The sequence below is a fragment of the Tamandua tetradactyla genome, chromosome 2 (assembly GCF_023851605.1).
Source record: "Tamandua tetradactyla isolate mTamTet1 chromosome 2, mTamTet1.pri, whole genome shotgun sequence".
NCBI lineage: Eukaryota > Metazoa > Chordata > Mammalia > Pilosa > Myrmecophagidae > Tamandua > Tamandua tetradactyla.
Window position 1 is genome coordinate 121,893,833 of NC_135328.1, and position 24,579 is coordinate 121,918,411.

A 24,579-nucleotide genomic window follows, 5' to 3' on the forward strand; every position below is an offset into this window, starting at 1 on the left:
TCTTTCTATTGTTTTGTTGTTGTTGTTGTTCTCCAATTCATTTAACTCTGCTTTAATCTTTGTTATTTGTCCTCTTTTATTTGCTTTAGGGTTAGTTTGCTATTCTTTCTCACGTTCCTCCACATGAGCCATTATGTCCTCAATTTTTGCTCTTCTTTTTTAATAAAGGCATTTAGGGCAATAAATTTCCCTCCTCAGCATAGCCTTTACCACATTCCATGAGTTCTGACATGTATTCTCATTCTCATCTGTCTCCAGATAGTTATTGATTTCTCTAGCAATTTCTTCTTGACCCATTGGTTGTTTAACAGTGTGTTATTTAACCTCCATATATTTGTTTAAGTTCTTGTTCTTTGGTAATTATGGATTTCCAGCTTCAGTCCACTGTGATCAGAGAAAGTGCTTTGAATAATTTCACTGTTTTTAAAGTTATAAAGACCTGTTTTGTGTCCCAGCATGTGATCTATCCTGGAGAATATTCCATGAGCACTAGAGAAAAATGTACATTCTGGTGTTTGGGGTGTAACAACCTATTTATGTCTGTTAGGACTGATTCATTTATCAAGTTGTTTGAATTCTCTATTTCTATGTTCTCCCTCTGTCTGGTTGCTCTGTCTACAGAGGAGAGTGGTGTATTGAAGTCTCCTGCTATTATTGTTGAAACATCTATCACTCCCTTCAGTTTTGCTGATGTCTGTTCATGTACTTTGGAGCTCCTTGATTGGGAACACAGACACTTATGATTGTTGTTTCTTCTTGGTTAATGGCCTCTTTTACTAATATATAGTGTTCTTCTTTGTCTCTTATGATGTCTTTTTTTTTGTGAAAGCTATATCATTATTCAATCATCCTCAAGAAACATGGCTACTGGAACACAGCTCTACATTTTCAGGCAGTTCCCTATGGCCTCTCCATTACATCTTGAATAACAAGTTGATATTTACTTAATGCGTAAGAATAACCTCCAGGATAACCTCTCGACTCTGTTTGGAATCTCTCAGCCATTGCCACTTTGTCTCATTTCACTCTTCCTCCTTTCGGTTGAGAAGGTTTTCTCAATCCCTTGATGCTAAGTCTCAGCGCATTCTAGGGTTTTTCTTAATCCCTTGATGCTGAGTCTCAGCTCATTCTAGGATTTCTGTCCCACATTGCCAGCAAGGTCCACACCCCTGGGAGTCATGTCCCACGTAGACAGGGGGAGGGTGGTGAGATTGCTTGTTGTGTTGGCTGAAGAGAGAGGCCACATCTGAGCAACAAAAGAGGCTCTCTTGGGGGTGACTCTTAGGCCTAAATTTTAAGTAGACTTGACCTATCCTTTGTGGGGTTAAGTTTCATATGAACAAACCCCAAGACTGGGGGCTCAGCCTATAGCTTTGGTTGTCCACACTGCTTGTGAGAATATCAAGAATTCAACTTGGGAAGTTGAATTTCTCCCTGTTCTCACCATTCCCTGAAGGGGGCTTTGCAAATACTTTTCCACTCACTGATCGAATCACTCTGAGATTCATCGGGGCATCACTCTGGACAAACCAACAAAATCTCATGTCCTACCTGAGATTCCAAGTAGTTATGGTGTTCAATCAAACTATCTGCATAAGTTATATTAGGAAATGCACCAGTCAAAATATAAATTTTATACCAAATAAACATTTTTTGCTTTAGTCTCACACATATGGTGACATTTTAAAATATTAATTACTGTCTATTTTCAGCACTCTGCAATAATGACATTCCTTTGTTCTTCCTCATGCAAAAACATTTTTAAAATTTGTACATTTAGTCACTATTATTATACACTCTAGGCATTTCTAGATTATACCATCTCGATCTTTAACATCTATCTTTCATTCTGATTTCATTTATGCCCCAGCCCTCCTCCCTCTATCATTTTCACATGCAGCTTCATTCAATGTTTTAAACATAATTGTAGTATAGTTAGGTAGTATTGTGCTGTCCATTTCTGAGTTTTTGTATTCAGTCCTGTTGCACAGTCTGTATCCCTTCAGCTCCAATTACCCAATATCTTACCCTATTTCTACTTCCTGATGGTCTCTGTTACCAATGAAATAGTCCAAATTTATTCACTAATGTCAGTTCATATCAGTGAGACCATACAGTATTTGTCCTTTTGTTTTTGGCTAGTCTCACTCAGCATAATGTTCTCAAGGTCTGGATCTTATGATGTCTTTACATTTAATGTCTACATATAGTTGGATTATATATCTTAATCCATTCTGCCAATCTGCATCTTTTAATTGGTAGGTTTAGTCCATTAACATTCAAAGTTTTTACTGAAAAGGCACTTCTTGAATCCACCATCTTAACCACTGGATTTTATTAGTTAGATTTATATGTTCTTTTCCCTCTGTCTTTTTATCCTTTAAGTTACCCTTCCTTACAGGTACTCTTCAATTCTGTGCCCTCCTCCAGACCTCCCTCTTCTGGTATTTATTTATTTATTTATTTATTTATTTCAGATGGCAGAATTTCCTTTAGTATTTCTTGTTGAAATACTTGTTGACATTCTTTCAGCCTTTGTCTGTGAAAATTTTAATCTCTCCCTCAGTTTTGAAGGACAATTTGGCTGGCTTCAGAATTTTTGGCTGGAAGTCTTTGTCCTTGAGGATCTTAAATATAGCATATCACTATCTTCTTGCTTCCATTGTGCCAGTTGAGCAGTCTGAACTCAATCAAATGTGGTTTCACTTGTATGTAGTAGATTGTTCTTCTCTTGCTGCTTTCAGCTTCTCCTCAACATTTGACAGACAGATTAGAATGTGTCTTGGGGTAGGCCTGTTTGGATTTATTCTATTTGGAGTTCATTGGGCTTCTTTGATTTGCACATTTATGTCTTTTATAAGAGTTGGGAAGTTTTTCCCCATTATATCCTCCACTAATCTTCCTAGCCCTTTACTCTTCTCTTCTTCTTCTGGGACACCCCAGTGATTCTTATTTTTGTGCATTTTGTTTTGTCCCTCATTTCAATGAAATCCAATTCAAAATTTTAAATCTTTTTTTTCATTTGCTTTTTTGTGTGTTCAAAATCAGTTGCCCTGTCCTCTAGTTCACTTATTCTTTCTTCTGTCTCTTCAAATCGGTTGTTGTGTGTCTGTAGTATATTTTTGATTTGGTCTGCAGCATCTTTAATCTCTGTGATATTTGCTATTTTTCTATTTATTGTTTCAAACTCCTCTTTATACTAGTTTAGCATCTTCTTGATCTCCTTTATGTCATTAGCCATCCCACTGATTTTGTTTAGTAAAGTGGTACAGACATCTTTATTTAATTGTTCCAAAGTCTGTGTCTCCTCCAGTGTTTTAATTTGGTCATTAGACTGGACTATTTCTGTCTGCATCTTCATATGGTAAGTGATCTTCTGTTGTCTTCACAGCATGGAAATATCTTATTAGGGTTACTTTGGAAGTTGATTTCCATCAGTAGTCTAAAGCTTTGTATTTGTCAGATGGATATGGAGCAGGATGTGAGGTGCAGGGTTGGGTACAACAGTCTGGTGACGGGTTGTGGTGCAGGTATACGCACAGGTCAGGGACTCTATGCTGTTGCTTGTGAGCATGGGGTATAGGGCCATGGGGTTGTGGATGTGCAGTGCTGGGGCCATGGGGGTGAGGTGCAGCTTAGGCAGGTCTTGGAGCACAGGAGCAGGGTGCAGCCTGGGGGACACAGAGGTAAGGCGCAGCAGGAGGTGGATGGGGATGCTGAGAAGCTGTGTTGTGCCTTGTGGGCAGGATTGGGAGGATGTGTGAAGTGTGTGGGTCATAGTTGTCAGGGTGTGGGGTACAGGGCAGAGAAGTTGGGGCACAAGGACGTTGGGGCATGGTGTGTCCTTGCACAGGGGGAGGAGCCCATGGGCTGAAATGTAGATGTGCAAGTATGTAGGGGTGGGGCACAGGTCATGGAGGCTGTGGAACATGTGCCACGGGTGGGTGATGACAGACGGGAAGGGCCTTGGTGCAGGTCTGCAGGTGCACGGGCAGGGTAGGGTAGGAGTACCCACTTGTGTAGGGCAGAGGCTATATGGCACAGCTATGCCTGAGAATACCTGCAATGTGTGGGAAAAAGGCAGCTGTGACATGAGGTGTGGCAAGGGTGTGGATGTGCGTGGGGCAGGGGGGTTGGGGTGCAGGGGTCAAGAGGTCCATGCACGGATATGTGGGTGCCCAGCAGGGAGGATGTGGCTGTGCTGGTGCATTGATGTGTGCATATGCCCAGAGCTCAGGGAGAGTGGGGTGGGATTGTGCCTGTGTGGGCTGGGGGTGCATGTGGCCTGGATGTGCAGGCCAGTGACTGCCTAGAGCTGAGGGAGTGTGGCACGAGTGGGCACATGCATCTGGGCGCCAGATCTGATGTGTGCTTATGCAGTGCTGAGGAGGGGAGGCAGTGTGGCTTGGCTCACTTCCTAGTCCCCTTCTCCCTGTCCTCCCTGCCTGTTTGGAAATGGACGCTTTAGGCTGTCTACATTAGCGGCCAGTTTCCAGTTCTCTGCATCTCAATTCTTCTACTTTTTCTTCCTATGTGGTGTAGAAGACCCTCCCAGGTCACTTATACCCTGGAATCATTCTCCCTGTCTTTTTTCTGTCCCTTCTCTAGCTGTTCTTTGGAGCAGGGGTGAACCCGACTTATCCTATTCCACCATCTTCCAGGCTGTCAAAAAGTGTGTCCTCTCTATTATATTTTAATAGTGTATTTCCAAGAGAACACAATCTAAAAATATATCAAATCTGATGAACAGGTGGCATCATTTGCACTTCAATGTGCGGAGAAGCCCACTTCTCAGAGGACAGTGCAGCAACCACCAAGCAGATATGTCCAAACTCAAACATCCTGGTATTTTTAACTGAGACAATGTCAGATTTTTATCTGAAAAGAAAATGTTCTTCAAGGACTAATTTTGTGACCATAAAAAGAGGATGTCAGAAAGTTTCAATAAATGGATAAACAAAAATGGGAGTTTCTTTGATACTATGCTATCCTTTTTTCATCTATACTTTCACATATAATATTTTGACATTTAAAGCCTGATTTTTCATATCTGCATTGAAAAAACACAAAACTAGAAACTTGGTTTCCTTGTAATTTATTTTTGATTTTCAGAATCTCATTTTTCCAATTTTTAAAAAATGACTATACCAATATTGAGAGTATTTAAATAATACATGGCTCCTCATATTAATTCCAGTTAGTGATTTTATTTTATTTTATTTTATTGGTAATTTAACATGCAAGATCGGGCCAGATGAGTAAATTATCAGTAAATTATTCAAGGAGTATAAATTAGGTTCTTCTCATAGGACAATTAATTCTTTCCTCATTAGACATCTTTAGAAGTTGTATTAGCTATTTCAGCAATGGGAATTTCATTTATATCTGGTTTTAGTTTAGTGATCCCTCAATTAGGAAGAATACAATCTTGGGGAAATCTAATACTAAACGTTGTCAAAAATAAAGTCAACAAAAATAATAGCACTATGCTAACAGTCACCGACTGTTCACTCTGGGTGCCAGGCATTGAGATAAGCACATTACAAGGATTAGGCCCATTTAACTCTAGGGGGGACATACTTCCCAATTTGCATGCCTGGGACTGGTTTATATCTGTAATCCTACCATCATTATCAAAGCCCTCCCCCTGCAACTCGCTAAAATGTGGTGGTCTAGATTATATATTGTACAGTCATCCTATTTAACATCCAAAGCCACCCCATAAGATTGGCTGGCTGGTCAGTCATGTATTCATTCTTTTACTTGTTCATTGGTTTATGCATTCTAGGATGTAGAAAACACTCTCCATCCACTCCTCAGATTTCTCAGTATTTTTGAAGCGCTGGATTTGGATTTCATTTAGAGGGCATGTCATAATGAATTACTAGTACTCCACAGACTTATGAAAGAAACTTAGCAGCCCTTCCAGAAAGGTTTTATGCAATTGTACTTGCAGGTGGCTGTGATGGCAAACCATTGACAGGCATGAAAAGTTAGGTTTGACATTTAGGCCAAGAAATTAAAAAGTTCCTTTAGGTTATCTAAACCTCAGAGGGAGGAAAGTATCTGCTGTTTAAAAGAAGACAGGCAGCCCATTTCTGAAAATACATGACTGTTGTTGGAAACCAAGGCCAAAGACACCCAGCCAATTGTAAAGCAGATGAGATTCCACTGGTGTATTGTGGTAAGCAAATAGTTGGAAGGCTAAATGCAGGGCAGGGCATATTGGTCAAAGAAAGTATGTGGTTTTTAAATGACCACACAGAACATTTGGGGAACTGCTATAGGGGGTAGGGGAGGGAGGTGCTGGGTGTGGGGTGTAATTTGCACTGACTGAATCAGCCTCCCTGTGTCAACATGTGGCTCGGATGCTCCATCTATGGGAATGTGTCCATGGAAAGGCTCCAGCTCTTACACCAGTGCTTGGGGAACTTGCTGAGCTGAAGCCATAGAAACTGGACAAATTAAAGACCACCCAGCCTTTCTGGACAGTCAGTCCCTTATGGAATTGCAGAGATAATTTTCCAAACCAAATAAATTTTGTTAGCTGCTGAGGAAGAACATGCTATCACATGTAAAAGGAAAAGCCTGGAGTGAGGGCCTACTGGTGGAGCCACTGCCCTGGGCTTTCCATCTGAGCACTACGGCGGAGGGTGAGCAGCTATTTTCTCAGCACAGCTCTTCTTCACCAGTAGTTTCTGAAACGGCTTTGTTGGCTCTCACAGAGAATGCTGGAAGGCATTCTCCTCCCAAGGGCCTTTCAAGTCTTGTTGAAAAAAGTACAACTGGAAATAGAGGTTGCTAAGACCATATTCTTCTGTGAAATGTATTCCTAAATAAGTCGGAAACGGCGCTGCCAAGGTAAAGAGTATTTTACTTAAAAGTAAATATCTAAAAAAAAATCGGTTTAGAGTGTGAAAACTGAAAGTTGGTGAGGTGAACTATTAGAACTTAATGTGTGTACCAAATGATGTGTAGGGTACACAGTATACAAAGCGCAGCTACTACATTATACTAACTTTTAAGTTAATTATTGCTCAATATCTCACATAAATACAATGGTAACTGATAAGACTCCTTGGAAATTCAGAGTTATTGGTAAATTTTGGCAGGGGGCTCAGAATAGGTAGAAAAAAATGACTTTATATTTTTAACCATGAAAATCATGTTCTGACTTTTTTTAAACATCAAATAACTTGAACTTCTTTAACTCTCTTTCTAAATCGTAATTTAACAAATTCTTGGATTATAATCTTTCAAACAAAATGAAAGTAAAATGTTTTCTCAGTTTTAAAAATTATGTGTGAAAAATGTATTTGTGGTCCACAATAAATATGAATTTTTTTTACAGTGTATCATTAAAAAAAAATTAGAAAGTTGTAAGTTTACTGAAAAATCGAGTAAAAACAATACAGCATTCCCACCCCTTAATCAACACTTTATATTAGTGTAATACCTCGCTTACAATTAAATTTGAAGTTTTAAGCAAAAATTAGAATCTTGGAAAATCTGTACTCAGTAAGATGAGCTTGATAGCTTCCCAATACATAAAGCCATTTCTAATGATATCGGTAATGACAGTAATGAATGCAATTTTTATCTTGTATAATGAAATATGTCAATGTTTGACAGACCTGCATAATTCAATGAACCAATATTCTCCAAAGGAGTCACACATGATGTTATAAACTCATGCATGAGCAAAGATTCAATAAAAGTTTAAGACAGATGAATGGGTCCTAATGTAAACAGAGTATGAAAAGTCCAGCGATATTTCACATTTCAACTAATCTTTAAGAAACTACCATTTTCACTGGTGAGTGTGGTAGATTGAACTATGTACCTTTTAACTGTGATCACATTCTTGCAGGTGTGAACCCATTGTAAAAAGGGCATTCTGCAGATGTTATTTTTAGTTAAGGTATAGCCCAACTGATCAAGTGTGGGCCTTAATCTGTAGTACTAGGATTCTTTAAAGCAGAAGGAATTCTGATGCAGTTAGTCAGAGGAACAAGGAGCTAGAAGTCAGCAGAAACCAGATGAACAAACACAAGGAGAGTGCCCTGTGACCAGAGGCAGAGATGCAAGTCAAGGGATCCCAAGGACTGCCACAAGCCAGCACCGAATGCAACAGACTTTGGGGAGAAAGCATGGCCTTGTGGATTCCTTGATGTGGACTTCTGGTCTCCAAAACCATGAAACAACAAATTCCATTGTTTAAGTCAACTCATTGTGTGGTATCTGGCATAGCAGCCTGGCAAACTAAGATGGTGAGGTATCAAAGCAGAATATCTACAATTATCCGAGATGGCTATTAAAATATTCTCGTCTTTTCTAACTATATATCTGGGTGAGGCTGGACTTTCTTCGTGTACTTCAACCAAAACAATGTATCACAAACAGACTGAATTCAGAAGCAGTTATGAGAATCTAGTTGTCCCCTAAAACAGACAATAAAGAAGACTGCCAAAACGTAAAACAAAGCCACTCTTCTCAAACAATTTTTTTTGGAAAAGACTATTGTTATTCACAAAGATATGCTATTTGTATTAACATTTAATGTGTATATTATTACTAATTAAAAAAACTTATTGATCATTTTTAGTTATTTTAAATTAAAAAAATTTTTAACATATATACAATGAAAAATTTGCCATTTTAACTGTTAAGTATATAATTGAATGGCATTAATTACACTTACAATATTATTTTTAAATGAAGTAATAAATATTTTTAAAAATTTCTGTTCTAATTTCAAATATACTAAATATTTAATAGACAAATATTAATAAAAAGCTTTCTGGGGTCTTCAGTTATTTTTAAGAATGCAAAGGGATACTAAAACCAAAACGTTTGAAAACTGCTGTCTTACAGCATTCTAAGAAAAGGAAAAACAAAGTTGGATGATCGGGTAAAAGGACATCACTTACAGCAAAAAGGCCTCATTTACAGCTTCGAAGAACTCAGGCCCAAGGATTTCTTGAGGTTCATGTCCATGGTAGGTGAGCAGAGCCTCCACCAGGGGTTCAAAGTCTGGCAGAGTAACAAGAGGGACACAAACCTGCGACAAGGATGTTACTCGTTCAGGAGCCATTCTAAGGAAAACATAAAATAAGAAAAATTACCCAAATTTTATAGCCACATGTAATTCAAGACATACAAACTCTTCATGTTGAAAGGGCCCATGAAAGGTCACCTTATTTCCCCCTCACAGAAACGCTACTCTAACACCGTCTATGAACTCTCCCCTTTTAATCGATTCTCAAGCCAGCTTTTAACTCCCATTCCCATTTTAATGTCATTCTTTGTCTTTGGACATAACTCTCTACAGCCATCTCCAACTTACTCTGCCCAAAACAGAACTCCAGAATTCCTTCCCCACATGTTCTCTTTCTATCGTCTCCCTATCTCATTAGCTCAGGCCCAAACCTTTGAAGTCCATCCCTGATTCCTCCTTTTCTCTCATATCCATTTTCTGATCCATCAGCAAACAGTGTTAACTCACCTGACCCCTTCTCAATACCTGCAGCGCTAATCCCAATTCAGGCCACCATAACCTCTAGCCTGAGTTACTGCAGGAGCCTATCTCCCTGCTTCTGCCCTCACCCCCACTGTTTATTATGAAGACAGTTCCTATGACCCTTTAAAAATTTACCTCAAGTCACCTGCCTGCTTAAAATTTTCCAATGACTTCTTACCTCATTGTGAAAACAAGCAAAGAAGTCCTTATACTAGCAAAGCCTTCCATGATTGAGTTCCCTTCTGTGTTTCTGGCCTCAACTGTTTCTACTCTTCCCCTCACTCTTTCTACTCCATCCTTACTGCCAGACTTTGAACCCTTGGTGGAGGCTCTGCTCATCTAGCATGGACATGAACCTCAAGAAATTCTTGGGCCTGAGTTCTTTGAAGCTGTAAATGAGGCCTTTTTGTAAGTGATGTCCTTTTACCCTACCATCCAACTTTGTTTCTCCTGCCACACCAAAGAAGGTCCTGCTGTTCATTGCGTCTGGCATGGCTAGCTCCTTCATTTAGTTCAGGTAACAGCTCAAATTCTGCTTTGTCATTGAGATCTTCCCTGATGATTCTAATTAAATGCACTGCCCATTATGACAGCAGCCAGTCACACGTGGTAAAGTTTAAATCAATGAAATTAATAACTCAGTTCCTCAGTTGAATGAACCACATCTCAAGTGCTTAACAGCTGCATGAGGCTAGGTACTATGGTACAGGACAGTACAAATTCACAAGGCATGCCCATTATCCCAGGTACTTCCACTGGACAGCACAGCTTAAAAGAGTCCTTCCATACCAACCCTGTGCTTCCTATCTCATTTACTTTTGTTTTACTTTTCTTGATAGTACTTTCTCACCAGTCAACACATAATGTATTTACTTTTCTATCACTCATGGTCTGTTTCCTCCTACTAAGATAGAAGTGCTATGTTTTGCTCACTGCTCTATTCCTAGCACCTAGGGGCAACTCTTTCAACATTCTACATGCACAAGAAATAGTTGTGAAGCAAATGAATGGATGATTACAAACTAATAAAACTAAAGTTTGGGATGTAAGCTATTAGGTCTTTTTCTAGATATTTTCATATATATATGTATAAAATATATGTTTAGATATAGAAATCTAGTCTTATGTTTTGTGAAACATGGGTGGTACCACAATATAGCATCTATAGGTGACTTTTTTTTTTTTAACTTAATGGGTATTTTTAAAAAATTTGTGTTTTGTAAGTTAACCATTTTCCATCACTAGGTATTTATGTTATTTCAAAATTTTCACTATTACAAACACTACCGTAGCAGTGTCCTGTGCCCAAGTGTGAGGTTGTGGACATTAAACTGCCTTCCAAAAGGCTATACCAATTTACTTTTCCACCTTCGCTAGTGCATGTTATTATCAGTAATTTCATTTCTTGCTTATTTGGTGGACAAAAATTATTATCCCACTGCTTTAATTTGAATATTTCTGATAAGTTATGAGACTGAGCATTTATATTTATTAGACACTTGTATTTCCTCTTCAGTGAATTTCTTCTTAAATTAGCATATACTTGTCCTATTCATTCGTTCAATAAATATTTATTGACTTTTACTGTATTCAAGGTTCTGATTTTAGATGTTCATGATACAGAAACAACCAATAAGTAGGAAGGGAAGGAAACAATAAATAAAAGGCCATATGATAGTAAGTGCATACTGTGAAGTAAAGCATATTGAGGGGATAAGGAGTGCCAGGGCTTAATGGAAAAAGTGACATTTGAGCAGAGAACTGAAGGAAGGGTATGAGCAAACCAGGTACACAGATGGGAGAAAAATGTTGCAGGGAAATAAAGAACATAAAGACCCTAAGTATCTAATTATAAGAACCCAATGTGGCTATAACACAGTGAACAAGGGGAGAGGAGAAGAGAAGGAAGTGAGAGAAACCTTGTGGGCCACTGTTAAGGGCCTTGATGTTCTGTCTTACAAAAAAATTAGGTTGTTATTTTTTTGAATTTATAGATACAATTACTCTAGTCAATTAGTCTTCAAAGCCTATGAAAAACAACAGCTCCTGGAATGGCACTCCCACCCCCATTTTCTGATCTCCATTGGCAACCACTTTCAACACTTTCAGCTCATTCATTAGCTATTCAGTGTTTTGTTTTCCCTGGGCTTAATGACTATCCTTTGTCTTCTGGACCATTTTCTATGCAAATTTTATTATTTTAACCCCAAACTTCCACCAAGTATGTAAGTCTCATTGCACACATCTGACATAATTCCATTTCCAACTTCTTGAAGTTATTTCTCCTGGACCCTTTGGCCTCACTGTAAATTTATTATCTCGGGATCTCCATACTGGGTATTTCTTTTGCTTTTCTCATGGTTTGGATACCCAGGATCTTATACGTTCCTTTTCCTTGGCACAATCTCTTGCTTGACATAAAATATTTGAGACCTTGTACACGAGAAAATATCTTTATTTTACTGTCTTACTTCACTGAAACCATGGCTGGGTAGAAAATTCTGGTAATTTTCCTACAGAATTGTGAAGGTGTGGTTCTATTACCTTTAACTTCCAATAATGCTCTTGAGAAGTCCGATGCTATTATGCTTCCAATCCTATATACAAGACCTCTTTTTTAAAAACTCCTTGGAATCTTACAGGATATTCTTGTGGAAACTTCACAGTGATATATCTTGGTGTGGATTTACTTTCATTCACTGTGCTGACATTTGGTGGTTCCTTCATTTAGGAAAATTCCCTTGGAATTAGGTCTTTGATGATTTCTCTATTCTCTCTTTCTAGGAACTCCCATCTTTTTGAATATTGGACTTCCAAGAGTTTTGCTTTAGCTTTAGGGAGAATTGTTCAACTTATCTTCCAATACTTTTATTAAGTTTTTCATTTTACTCTCCCATTATTAATTTCCAAGAACTTTCTTTGTATTCTCTGTATGTTCTGTCTTTTAAAAATATATAGAACCTTGCTCTTGTTCACTTGATATATTATCTTTATTTCATAATGATGTTAATATAAATATATTTGAGGTTTTCTTTTCCTTGAATAATCTGTTTTCTTTATTTGTATTTTCCACTACTTTTTTCTAATACTAGATGCTTAATAGGATTCCCTATATATCTGGTAATCTGTGCCTGTCTGCTTATATTTAAGAATTAGGCACTACAAAGCTATTAAGTTATATGTACATGAGTAGGGCAAGTTAATTGTGATCTCCACTATATGGCAGAAATTCTTAAATTTCTTAAATTCTTAAAAATGTTTTGGTCTCAGAATCCCACCAGACTCTTAATATTTACTTAGGATCCCCCAGGCTAAACACAGAGATATTTATTATCTTCAAAATTAAAACTGACACTTAGAAATATTTATCAATTTATTAGAAGCAATAATAACATCTATTGTATGTTAACATGAATACATTTTTTATAAAAAAATAACTGTAGTTTCAAAAAATTTAATGAGTGGTACTGTTTTACATTTTTGCAAATCTCTTTAATGTATAACTTAAAAAGAAGACAGGTGGATTCTTGTATCTGCTTCTGCATTCAATCTTTGGGATATGTCATTTTGGCTGAAGTATAATAAAACAGTTCAGCATCATACAAATATATAATTGGAAAAGTTGGGAATATTTTAAGTCTCTCTGTATACTAGTACACATCCTCGTTTGACACTATGCTAAAACTCATCATCCAGTAGTTTTTTTAAATGTTCGTTAGAATATAGAATCGGAAATTATATCAATCAATTTTTCATACTCTGTTAAAATAGAAGATAATTGTGGGAAGATGGTAGAGTATGAAGCTCTAGGAATGAGTCCTTCCATTAGAACAACTTATTAAACAGTCAGGAACTGTTTGAGTCAACTATCTTAAAACTCCAGGAGAACACTGAACAGCACCCAGGGAAAAAAGGGAGAATGAGGCTAGAATATTAGGTAAACATCAGTAGTTTGCTCTCTCCATGTAGTGGTTACGGTTGCTCATCCCTCACTCTCACAGCAGGCAGCAGTGGGATCCAGCCCCTGGAGTAGCTTGCTGGTCAGAAAGGGACACAAAAATCCCATTCCCCAACATCCGGGGAAGGGCACGGAAAGATCGTTGACTACTTACTGCTTTTGTCTAGCTATTTTGGGTCTGTGGGGACTCAGTTCTGAGGGTGGGTATTGTTTCAACCTGCCTGGATAGAGGCAGTGGAGCACACTTAAAGTTGGCAGCCCCCACAGAGCTATGGAAGAGAGTTGAAGGGTTGCATTTGTTCTGCAGGGGCTGGATCAAGAAAGTGCACCTATGGGGAGCAAGGGAAGAAGTTTCTGGTGCCACCAGGTCACCACAGTTATTCTATACTGTACTGTAAGTGCTAGCCAGAGAAGTTAGGCAAGAAAAATAAGTAAAAGGCATCCAAATTGGAAAGGAAGAAGTAAAACTTTCCCTTTTTGCATATGACATGAACATATATGCAGAAAATCCTGAAAAATCCAAAAGAAAACTACTTGACTAAATGAATTCAGTAGAATGCAGGTTCAAGATCAATACCCCAAAATCAGTAGTGTTTCTATACACTAATAATGAACAATCAGAAGTAGAAATAATTTATAATAGCAACTAAAAGAATCAAATATCTAGGAGTAAATCTAACCAAGGATATAAAGGAAGTGTACAGAGCAAACTACTACAAAACATTGCTAAAAGCAATCAAAGAAGACCTAAATAAAAGGAAGGACATTTTATGTTCATGGATTAGAAGACTAAATATTGTTAATATTTCAATTCCACCCAAAGCAACTTACAGATTCAACACAACCCCAATAAAAATTTTAACACTCTTATTTGCAAAAATGGTCAAGTCAGTCATCAATTTTTTATGGAAGGGTGAGGGGCACTGAATAGCCAAAGTCATCTTGAGAAGGAAGAACACGGTTGGAAGATTCATAAGTTCTGAAATTCAAATTTATTACAAAGCCACAATAATCAGAAAAGCATGGTTCTCAAAGCAATAGGCTGAGTCCCCAATCTTGGGGTTTGTTCATATGAAACTTATCCCTGCAAAGGATAGGCTAAGCCTACTTAAAATTAGGCATAAGAGTCACCTTCAAGAGAACCTCTTTTGTTGCTCAGATACGGCCTTTCTCTCCTAGCCAACATGACAAGCAAACTCACTGCCCTCTCCATCTCTACGTGGGACATGACTCCCAGGAGTGTGGACCTTCCTGGCAACGTGGAACAGAAATCCTAGAATGAGCTGGGACTCAGCACCAAGGGATTGAGAAAACCTTCTCGACCAAAAGGGGGAAGAGCAAAATGAGACAAAATGAAGTGTCAATGGCTGAAAGATTCCAAACAGAGTCGAGAGGTTATCCTGGAGGTTATTCTTACGTATTAAGTAGATATTACCTTTTTAGTTAAGGCGTAACAGAGAGGCTGGAGGGAACTGAAAACGTAGAGCTGTGTTACAGTAGCCATGTTTCTTGAAGATGATTGTATAATGATATAGCTTTTGCAATGTGACTGTGTGATTGTGAAAACTTTGTGTCTGATGTTTCGTTTATCTACCTTATGGACAGATGAGTAAAACATATGGATTAAAAATAAATAAATAATAGGGGGAACAAAAAAAAGATAAATACTGTGTGATGCATGAAAATTATACAAAATTCAAATTTGTGTTCATAAATAAAGTTTAATTGGAACACACACACACACACACACACACACACACACACAAAGAAGAGCATGGTTCTGCAACAGGAACAGACATATAGATTAACAGAATCAACTGAGAGTTCAAATTTGAACCCTCATATTTATGGCCCACTGATTTTGACAAGGGCTCAAAGACCACTCAATAGGAAAAGTATATTTTCTTCAATAAACGGCACTGGGAAAACTGGCTCTCCATTTGTAAAAGCATGAAGGTGGTCTCTAACCTCACACCATATACAAATATCAATTCAAAATGGATCAGGGACCTAAATATAACAGCCAAAATTATAAAACTCCTTGAAGAAAACATAGAGAAGCATCACTGTGTTAGGCAATGGTTTCTTAGATTTTACACTGAAAGTCCAAGTAACAACAACAACAAAAATAGATTAACGGGATGTTATCAAAATGAAAAACTTTTGTGCTTCAGAGGATTTTATCATGAAAGTAAAATGGCAACTGACACAATTGGATAAAATATTTCAAAGTTCCATATATTCAATAAGGGTTTACTATACAAGATATATAAAGAAGTCCTTTTGCTTAAGAACAAAATGACAAGTGACCCAATTAAAAAAATGGACAACAAACATTTCTCCAAAGAAGATATACAAATGGCCAAAAAGCACATGAAAAGATGCTCAACAGCATTAGCCATTCGGGAAATGCCAAATAAAACCACAATACAATATCTTCATACCTATTATTATTATGGCTACTATTCAAAAAATGGGAATTTTCAACTGTTGAGGAGAATGTGGAAAAAAAGGAAGACTCATTCATTACTGGTAGGAATTAAAATGCTGTAACCACTGTGGAAAAGTTGGCAGTTCCTCAAAAAGTTAAGTACAGAATTGCCACATATGCCCCAGAAATCCCACTTCTAGGTATATACCCCAAATAATTGAAAATATTTGGTACTCAGATATTTGCACACCAATGTTGATAGAAACATTGTTCACAACTGTCAAAAGATGTAAGCAATCCATGTGTCCATATACCTATGAATGGATACACAAAAGGTGGTATATACATACAGTAGAATATTATTCAGCCATAAAATGAATGAAGTTCTGATTCATGCGACAATATCGATAGGTCTTGAAACATCATATTGAGTGAAATTAACCAGACACAAAAGGACAAATATTGTATGATCCCACTGACATGAAATAATTAGAATCAGAAAACTCAGAGTCAGAATCTAGAATACAGGTTACCAGGGGGTGGGGTGGTGATAGGAAATAGGGAGTTAAGGCTATAAATATATAGTTTCCATTTTGGACAATAGGAACATTTTGGTAATAAATGGTCTTGATGGTAGTACAATACTCTGAATGTAATTAACAGTACTGAATCACATATTTGAATGTGGTTAAAAGGGGACATGTTAGGTTTTAAATATGGTACTGTATAAGTTAAAAATCCAAGGAACTGTACAACATAAACAGTGAAACTTAAGTTAACCTTATGGGCTAGAGTTGATAGTACAATTATAAAAACGTGCTTTCAACTGTTGTAACAACATCAATGCAAGGTGTTAATAACAGGATAGTTAATGGGAACCCTGTATTATTAGTATTATTATTTGCATGGGCAGGCACCAGAAATTGAACCCGGGTCTCTGGCATAGCAGCTGAGAACTCTGCCACTGAGCCACTGTGGCCCGCCCAGGAACCCTGTCTTTTATGTATGAATTTTCTGTAAGTTCACAATTTCTCTAATTTAAAAAATCCATTAAAATTTTGCACTCTGAATGGATCTTTTAACTATGCATGATTTTGTAACATCATGCATGGTTCATATGAAACATATTGGTCCATTTGAGTTATGGAGATCTTCCACATGTTGACAAATTTCATTATATAATGTTAAAAAAAGAAACACATCTGTTAATGTCATTACTCATCTCATCTGAAACGACTTTAAGTACTAGGAAGCTGTCTGGCCCATGTAGCAGTTTTCAAAACTCTACTTTTTTGCTTTAAAGGTCAAATTTTATCATTGGCAACAAATACCTTAAGTTCTTTTCCTTATAGCAACAGGCCTGCTTCTTTTGTTTTTTGAGAAAATATCTACCAAATATTCAAAAATGAATATTCAGAGTTTGACAGTTGTTCTTTAAATAAAAACGGCATTCCATGAAAAAGTGGCTAGTTCAGAACTCAAACAATCACATAAGTGCTTTTTCTCAAAGCAAGGATCACACCGTGGTGTGAACTTCCCATTTCAGCTCAGAGTATTAATAATATATATACTTAAGGATTGAGATCCAAAACATTAATATTCTTACTAGTTTATCTAGCACATTCTAAAATGAAACTGGCATTTAAAAAATTTTGCAAATGTGTAGTGGTGAAGAATTCAATGACTACTAGTACTGTCTTGGTTTGGACTAAATTTCCAGCAGTTTTACCTTTCATTCCTTTTGCATCATCAATGGAAATGTCAACTCAATGAAAAAGGCAAATAAAATATTTGTACTATTATTACAACAGTTTGTCCTCACTGAAAATGTTCTTGTCAATCCTCAGGAGTCCATGGACGTCACTTTGGGAATTGTATGAAAAGATAATCTGGCTAGATTGTTTTGTCTGAGAACCTTCAGTGACAATAATTACGCATTTTTTTTTCTGGGACTCATCAGAAACTGCAGGGAAGATTCTTCCCATTTCCCATCTGGAATGAACAAGCTAGGCAGCCAATATTCTGGAAATGAACTGCTGGAAGAAGACTTGGAGGGGTGGAGAGGAAGAGTATCTCCACTTTCACAATTTTTGCTTAAAGCCCCAATTTTCAGTACAGTAGACCTCTGTGTGGCACAAAAGATGGGTATTGGAGGAGGGGTATGTGTCCAACGGCTTTCTAAACAGCATTTTAACCAATTCCCTTCCTTTTAGAACTACCTTTGTCACACTTAAAAGAACCAGTGTGGCCTATTTTGAGTTTTTCATGATCTCTACAATAAAGTCAGGTTTCTCTTGGCTGTCTACCCTGCTGGCCTATATTAAATCACCTTTCTTGGGGATGCCAAATTAGTTGCCATGCAATCATTTGCCTTTGAGCTTCCAAAATTTTATTGCCTTTTTGTTCCTATTTTCTTTGTACTTGGAAATGAACAACTTCCATGAAATTAAAAACTTTGTCCCCATTTACTGTTTTGGTGAGGTTTCAGGTAGAAACAGATGCTAAATGCTTGTTTTCACTTGGTTATTTTTAATAAAAAACAGGACCTTTACATCAAATGAGATGGGGAAAGCAACCTAACTTACTTTAAAAGGTAAGTGACTACTATGCTGAGAAAATATTTTGATGGAGGAAGGTGAAAATGGGACACCAATTAGGAGACTGTGTTAGTCTGTAAGCTGCCAGAATGCAATATACCAGAACTGGAACGGCTTTTAAAAAGGGGAATTTAATAAGCTATAAGTTTACAGTTCTAAGCCTATAAAATTGTCCAAACTAAGGCATCCAGGCATTAAGGCATTCCTTAATACAAGGAAGGTCATGGGTCAGGAACACCTCTGTCAGCTGGGTGTCATGTGGCTGGCAACCGCTCTTCCCTTGCTCCTGGGCTCTTTTAGCCACTTTTCCTGTGAGCATTTCTCACTTTGCTTCTCTGGGGCTGGCTTTCATCTCTTGGCTTCCCTTGGCTCTCTCCAGGTTCTGGCTTGGTTAATATCTCATAATGATGTCTACTGGGCTCCAAACATCTCCAAACATCCGTGTCTCTGTCTCTGAAGCAACTGTTCTCCAAGTGTCTACATCAAAAGTTCACACCCACAATTGGGCATGCCATACCTCCACAGGGATAATCTAATCAAAAGGTTCCAACTCACAATATTGAATCAAGATTAAAATATGTCTACAAAAGTAGAAGCTGAAGGAGGCCATTGTTTACACTCTAGATGACAACAGTATGGAATAAGATGGGAGTGGAAGAGGTAGAAAGAAGTCTTTGGATTCAGGGTATGTTTCGTAGGTAAAATCAGTAAGATCTGTGGATGGATTACATGTGAGATTAAGGCAAAACGAAGACTCAAGAATGATTTACTGATTTGCAGCAGTTTACAATATATTCTGGATATTAATTGTCTATTATAATTAAGTCAAATATTTTCTTATAGTTCTTGTCTTTTTATGGTATGCTTTCTGATTTTAATTTTGAAGCAGATCAAGTACAAATTTCCTCTCGTTATCTTAAAAGAAGGAATGCGGAGAGTCAGACTATTACTGGTGACTGGATGGGTGGGAAAAACAACCTTGGCATTAAGGGAATTTATCAAGCACTCAAGTCTTTTGCTCAGGGGTTGTAGATTCTATCACCCAGTTAGGCTAAAACTGGTCCACAATAAGTTTCCTGAAAAATTCTAGAGTCACATGATAATTTAAGTGGCTCTTGGTTCTACCAAAATGCAGACAGGCCAAATGATAAACTTCTGAAGGGCTGGCTTCAAACTGCTCACAGCCTTTATGGCTCTCTCCTTTGGTGTGCAACAGAACACTGCTTGCCAGAGCCTGGAGATCCAACTTCAACTAGGGAGTTATGCAACACTTTTCAAACCATATCACATTAAGCACTAGGTCTTGACTGATTGCTAGGGCAGAACTTCCAAGAGATTTCTGCACAAAAATTCAACTGCAGAAGGCTCAGAGGTAACCATAAACCAAAAACTGAAAACATCCTTCCCATGTAGTTACACTGAAGCCTCCAAACTATCTACAGCAAACCAAAGAACTATAGGATAAACGAACAGTGCTCAAAATACCCAGATTGCCGCTCCTTCTAGGTGGTTTGCTGCCAACCAAACAAGATAGAATTTAAACATTCTGTCACTGAATTGTTGATTTTACTCGGTGGCAAATGAACCTCTATTTAAAATCTGATGACATTCCCAGACCAGGCACCCAACAACAACAAAAAAAATCCTATGACAAGATCATTTACCATGTATCTAAAAATAATGCAAAAGGAAACTAAACAGATTTTCCTATTTTTTGTTCCTCTGACAATTTATGCATTTGAAATTATGAAATTAATTTCTATATTTTCCACTAGGCCTTTTGAGTGTTCTGAAATTCTGAGCATTCAAGTGGCAAAAAAATTGAAAAATAAATGCATTTATTTTCTTTCTAGAAAAAAAAATCACATAGTAAAATAGTATAGCATTATTTATAGAGTGCTGAAATTTGAGCCACTCCTGGCTGCTTGAACAGTTAAAGTCATAAGAGTGGAAGGGAATTAATGATACAATTCAGTTTCACAAATGAATGGTAATATCCTGGATTCAAGTGTATATCAGAAAGATGTTTGTCTACCATCTGATTTCTGATTCAACTTTTTAAATTAATAATCTAGACCAACTGATTTTTTAAAAGTTTAAAATTTATTTCGTATTATCAAATCAAAACTTACAAACATAAACATTCTTAACATACAAACATTCTGGGTGTGGTATACAATCAATGGCTCACAATATCATCACACAACAGTATATTCATCACCAAGAACATTTTTTAGAATATTTACATCACTCCAGAAAAAGAAATAAAAAGAAAAAATTCACACATACCATACCCCTTACCACTCCCTCTCACTGACCACTAGTATTTTCATCTACTCAATAGATTTTAACCTTTGTTCCCTCTATTTTTTTCTATATCCTTTACCACTTCCTTTCATTGTTCACTAGTATTTTAATCTTCTCAATTTATTTTAACATTTGTTCCCCCTATTATTTATCTATTTTTAATCCATATTTTTTACTCATCTGTCAATATCATAGATAAAAGGCGCATCAGACATAAGGTTTTCACAATCACAGCCACATTGCAAAAGCTACATCATTATACATTCATCTTCAAGAAACATGGCTACTGGAACACAGCTCTACAGTTTCAGGCACTTCCCTCTAGCCTCTCTAATACACCTTAAACTAGAAACGGGATATCTATAAAATGCATAAGAACAACCTCCAGGATAACCTCTCGACTCCGTTTGAAATCTTTCAGCCACTGACACTTTATTTTGTCTCATTTTTCTCTTCCCTCTTTCAGTCAAGAAGGTTTTCCCAATCCCTTGATGCTGAGTTCCAGCTTATTCCAGGATTTCTGTACTACGCTGCCAAGGAGGTTTACATCCCTGGGAGTCATGTCCCACGTTAGAGAGGGGGAGGGCAGTGGGTTTGCTTGCTGTGTTGGCTGGGAGAGAGATAGGCTACATCTGAACACAAAAGAGGTTCTCTGGGGTGACTCTTAGGACTAATTTTAAGTAGGCTTATTCTATCCTTTGTAGGGGCAAGTTTCATATGAACAACCCCCAAGATTGAGGGTTTGACTTATTGATCTGGTTGCCCCCATTGCTTGAGAGAATATCAGGGGTTCTTCAAATGGGGAAGTTGAATTTTCCTCTTTTCTTGCCATTCCTCCAAGGGGACTTTGCTAAGTTTTTTATTTACTGTTCAAATCACTCTGGGATTTATCAGGGCATCACTCTGGACAAACCTACAAAATCTCATGCCCTATTCAAGGTTCCATGTGTTTATGATGTTCAATTAAACTGTCCATATAAGATATACTAGGAAATGAACTAGTCAAAATATAAATTTTGTACCAAATAAACATTTTAGGCTTTAGTCTCACACATAAGTTAAAGTTTTAAAATATGAATTACCACCTACTTTCAACACTCTGCAATATTGACATTCCTTTGTTCTTCCTGATGTAAAAAAATTTTTTAATTTGTACATTTAGTCACTATCATTGTACACTCTAGGCATTCCTCGATTGTACCACCTCAGTCTTTATGGTCTATCTTTCCTTCTGATTTAATTTGCGCTCCCAGCCCTCCTCCCTCTATCATTCTCACATTCATTCAGTGTACTAACATTATTGTGCTACAATTAGGTAGTATCGTGCTATCCATTTCTGAATTTTTACAATCAGTCCTATTGAACAATCTGTATCCCTTCAGCTCCAATTACCCAAAATCTACCTGATTTCTATCACTTGATGGCCTCTGTTCTTAAGTTCATTCATTAATGTTAGATCATATCAGTGAGACCACACAGTATTTGTCCTTTTGTTTCTTTGGATAATCTCACTCAGCATCATGTCCTCAAGGTTTATCCATGTTGTTACCTGTCTTATGACTTTTTCTGCCTTACAGCTATGTAATATTTCATCATATATATATATATATATATATATATACACACACACACCATAGCTTGTTTAGCCACTCATCTGTTGATGGTTATTTGAGCTGTTTCCATCTCTTGGCAATTGTAAATAATGCTGCTATAAACCTTGGTGTGCAAATGTCTGTTTGTGTTCTGGCCTCATGTCCTCTGAATAGATACTTAGCAATGATATTGCCGGATCATTTTTCCTGAGGAAATGCCAAACTGCCCTCCATAGCAGTTGTGCCATTTTATATTTCTACCAACAGTGGATAAGAGGTAGGCCAACTGTTTTTTGATCAAAGTGCCAAGTCCACTCAATTGGAAAAGAATAGTCTCTTCAACAAATGGTGCTGGGAAAACTGAATATCCATGTATAAAAGAATAAAAGTGAACCTCAACCTCACACCACATTAAAAAATCAACTCTAGCTTTTTTTCTCCGCCGGCCCGCCGCGCGGCGCCCACGCCCCGCAGCAGTCGAACCGCCCGCCCTCCTTCTCCCCTCTCTTCCCCCTCCTGCTCCGGCGGCTCTCCAACCACCACGGTGCCCTCTTCCCCGCCTTCACCGGCTCCTCCGCTACCAGCCTCGACAGCCTTGCCGCCCTCACCTTTCCTCCTCCAGAACAGCTACTGGGGGAGGGAGATAATACAGAGCAGCTCCCGGAGCCACGAGGGAGATCAAAGGGACAGCGTACCCCATCCAGGAACGGCTGGGACAGCGTACCGCATCCTAGAACGGCTGACTATCTGGGAGAACCAACTCCGGTGAGATCACCAAGGGGCACGGGCTTTCCTGGGTGGGACGGCAAGCGACTGGAGTCCTTCCCTTCCACCTTCCCAGGCCAGCTGGTAGAATTGGACAGGCGGTCCCCTTAGGCCACGGCAGCTGGTGCCCCCATCACGCGAGGCCCCCCGGACCAACTGAGATAGTTGGGTCGGAAATTCCCAGACTGCGGAGAACAGTGACTGGGGGATCCCTTCCAAACACGTGACTTCCCTGTCCAGCTGGGAACAGTGCACTTTCCCGGGCTGTGACAGCTGGTGCCCTCCCGCCACGCTTGGCGCCCCGGGCCGACTAGCTAATTCGGCCGGACGCTCTCCTGTGCTGCAGCGGCCGGCGACCCTCCCCGCATTCGGAACCCCAGGCCGGCTGGCATTCTTCCAAGACGCTTTGGCTGCCAAACCTCCCCTACGGCGAGAATTTTCCAGAGTTAAAGGACTGAGCTAGACTTAACAGACATTTATAGGACATTACATCCCACAACAGCAGGATACACCTTTTTTTCAAGTGCTCATGGATCATTCTCAAAGATAGACCATATGCTGGGTCACAAAGCAAGTCTTAACAAATTTAAAAAGATTGAAATCATACACAACACTTTCTCGGATCATAAAGGAATGAAGTTGGAAATCAATAATAGGCGAAGTGCCAGAAAATTCATAAATACATGGAGGCTCAACAACACACTCTTAAACAACAAGTGGGTCAAAGAAGAAATTGTAAGAGAAATTAGTAAATACCTAGAGGCAAATGAAAATGAAGACACAACATATCAAAACTTATGGGACGCAGCAAAGGCAGTGCTAAGAGGGAAATTTATTGCCCTAAATGCCTTTATCAGAAAAGAAGAAAAGGCAAAAATGCAGGAATTAACTGTCCACTTGAAAGAACAGCAAACTAATCCCAAAGCAGGCAAAAGGAAAGAAATAACAAAGATTAGAGCAGAAATAAATGAAATTGAAAACATGAAAACAATAGAGAAAATCAACAAGACCAAAAGTTGGTTCTATGAGAAAATCAACAAGATTGATGGGCCCTTAGCAAGATTGACAAAAAGAAGAAGAGAGAGGATGCAAATAAATAAGATTAGAAATGGAAGAGGAGACATAACTACTGACCTCACAGAAATAAAGGAGGTAATAACAGGATACTATGAACAACTTTACGCTAATAAATACAACAATTTAGATGAAATGGACAGGTTCCTGGAAAGACATGAACAACCAACTTTGACTCAAGAAGAAATAGACGACCTCAACAAACCAATCACAAGTAAAGAGATTGAATTAGTTATTCAAAAGCTCCCTAAAAAGAAAAGTCCAGGACCAGACGGCTTCACATGTGAATTCTATCAAACATTCCAGAAAGAATTAGTACCTGCTCTCCTCAAACT

At 38.2% G+C, this 24,579-nt stretch overlaps 1 protein-coding gene across 13 annotated transcripts in view; it reads right to left on the minus strand.

Annotated features, from left to right (window-relative positions):
* Positions 1–24,579, minus strand: part of FANCC (FA complementation group C) — a 446,081-nt gene that overhangs the window by 90,477 nt on the left and 331,025 nt on the right. For all 13 annotated transcript variants that reach the window (XM_077148703.1, XM_077148704.1, XM_077148701.1 and 10 more), the window contains one exon: positions 8,931–9,095. In XM_077148703.1, the coding sequence (XP_077004818.1) occupies positions 8,931–9,095 (165 nt within the window). The remainder of the gene's footprint in view (positions 1–8,930; positions 9,096–24,579) is intronic.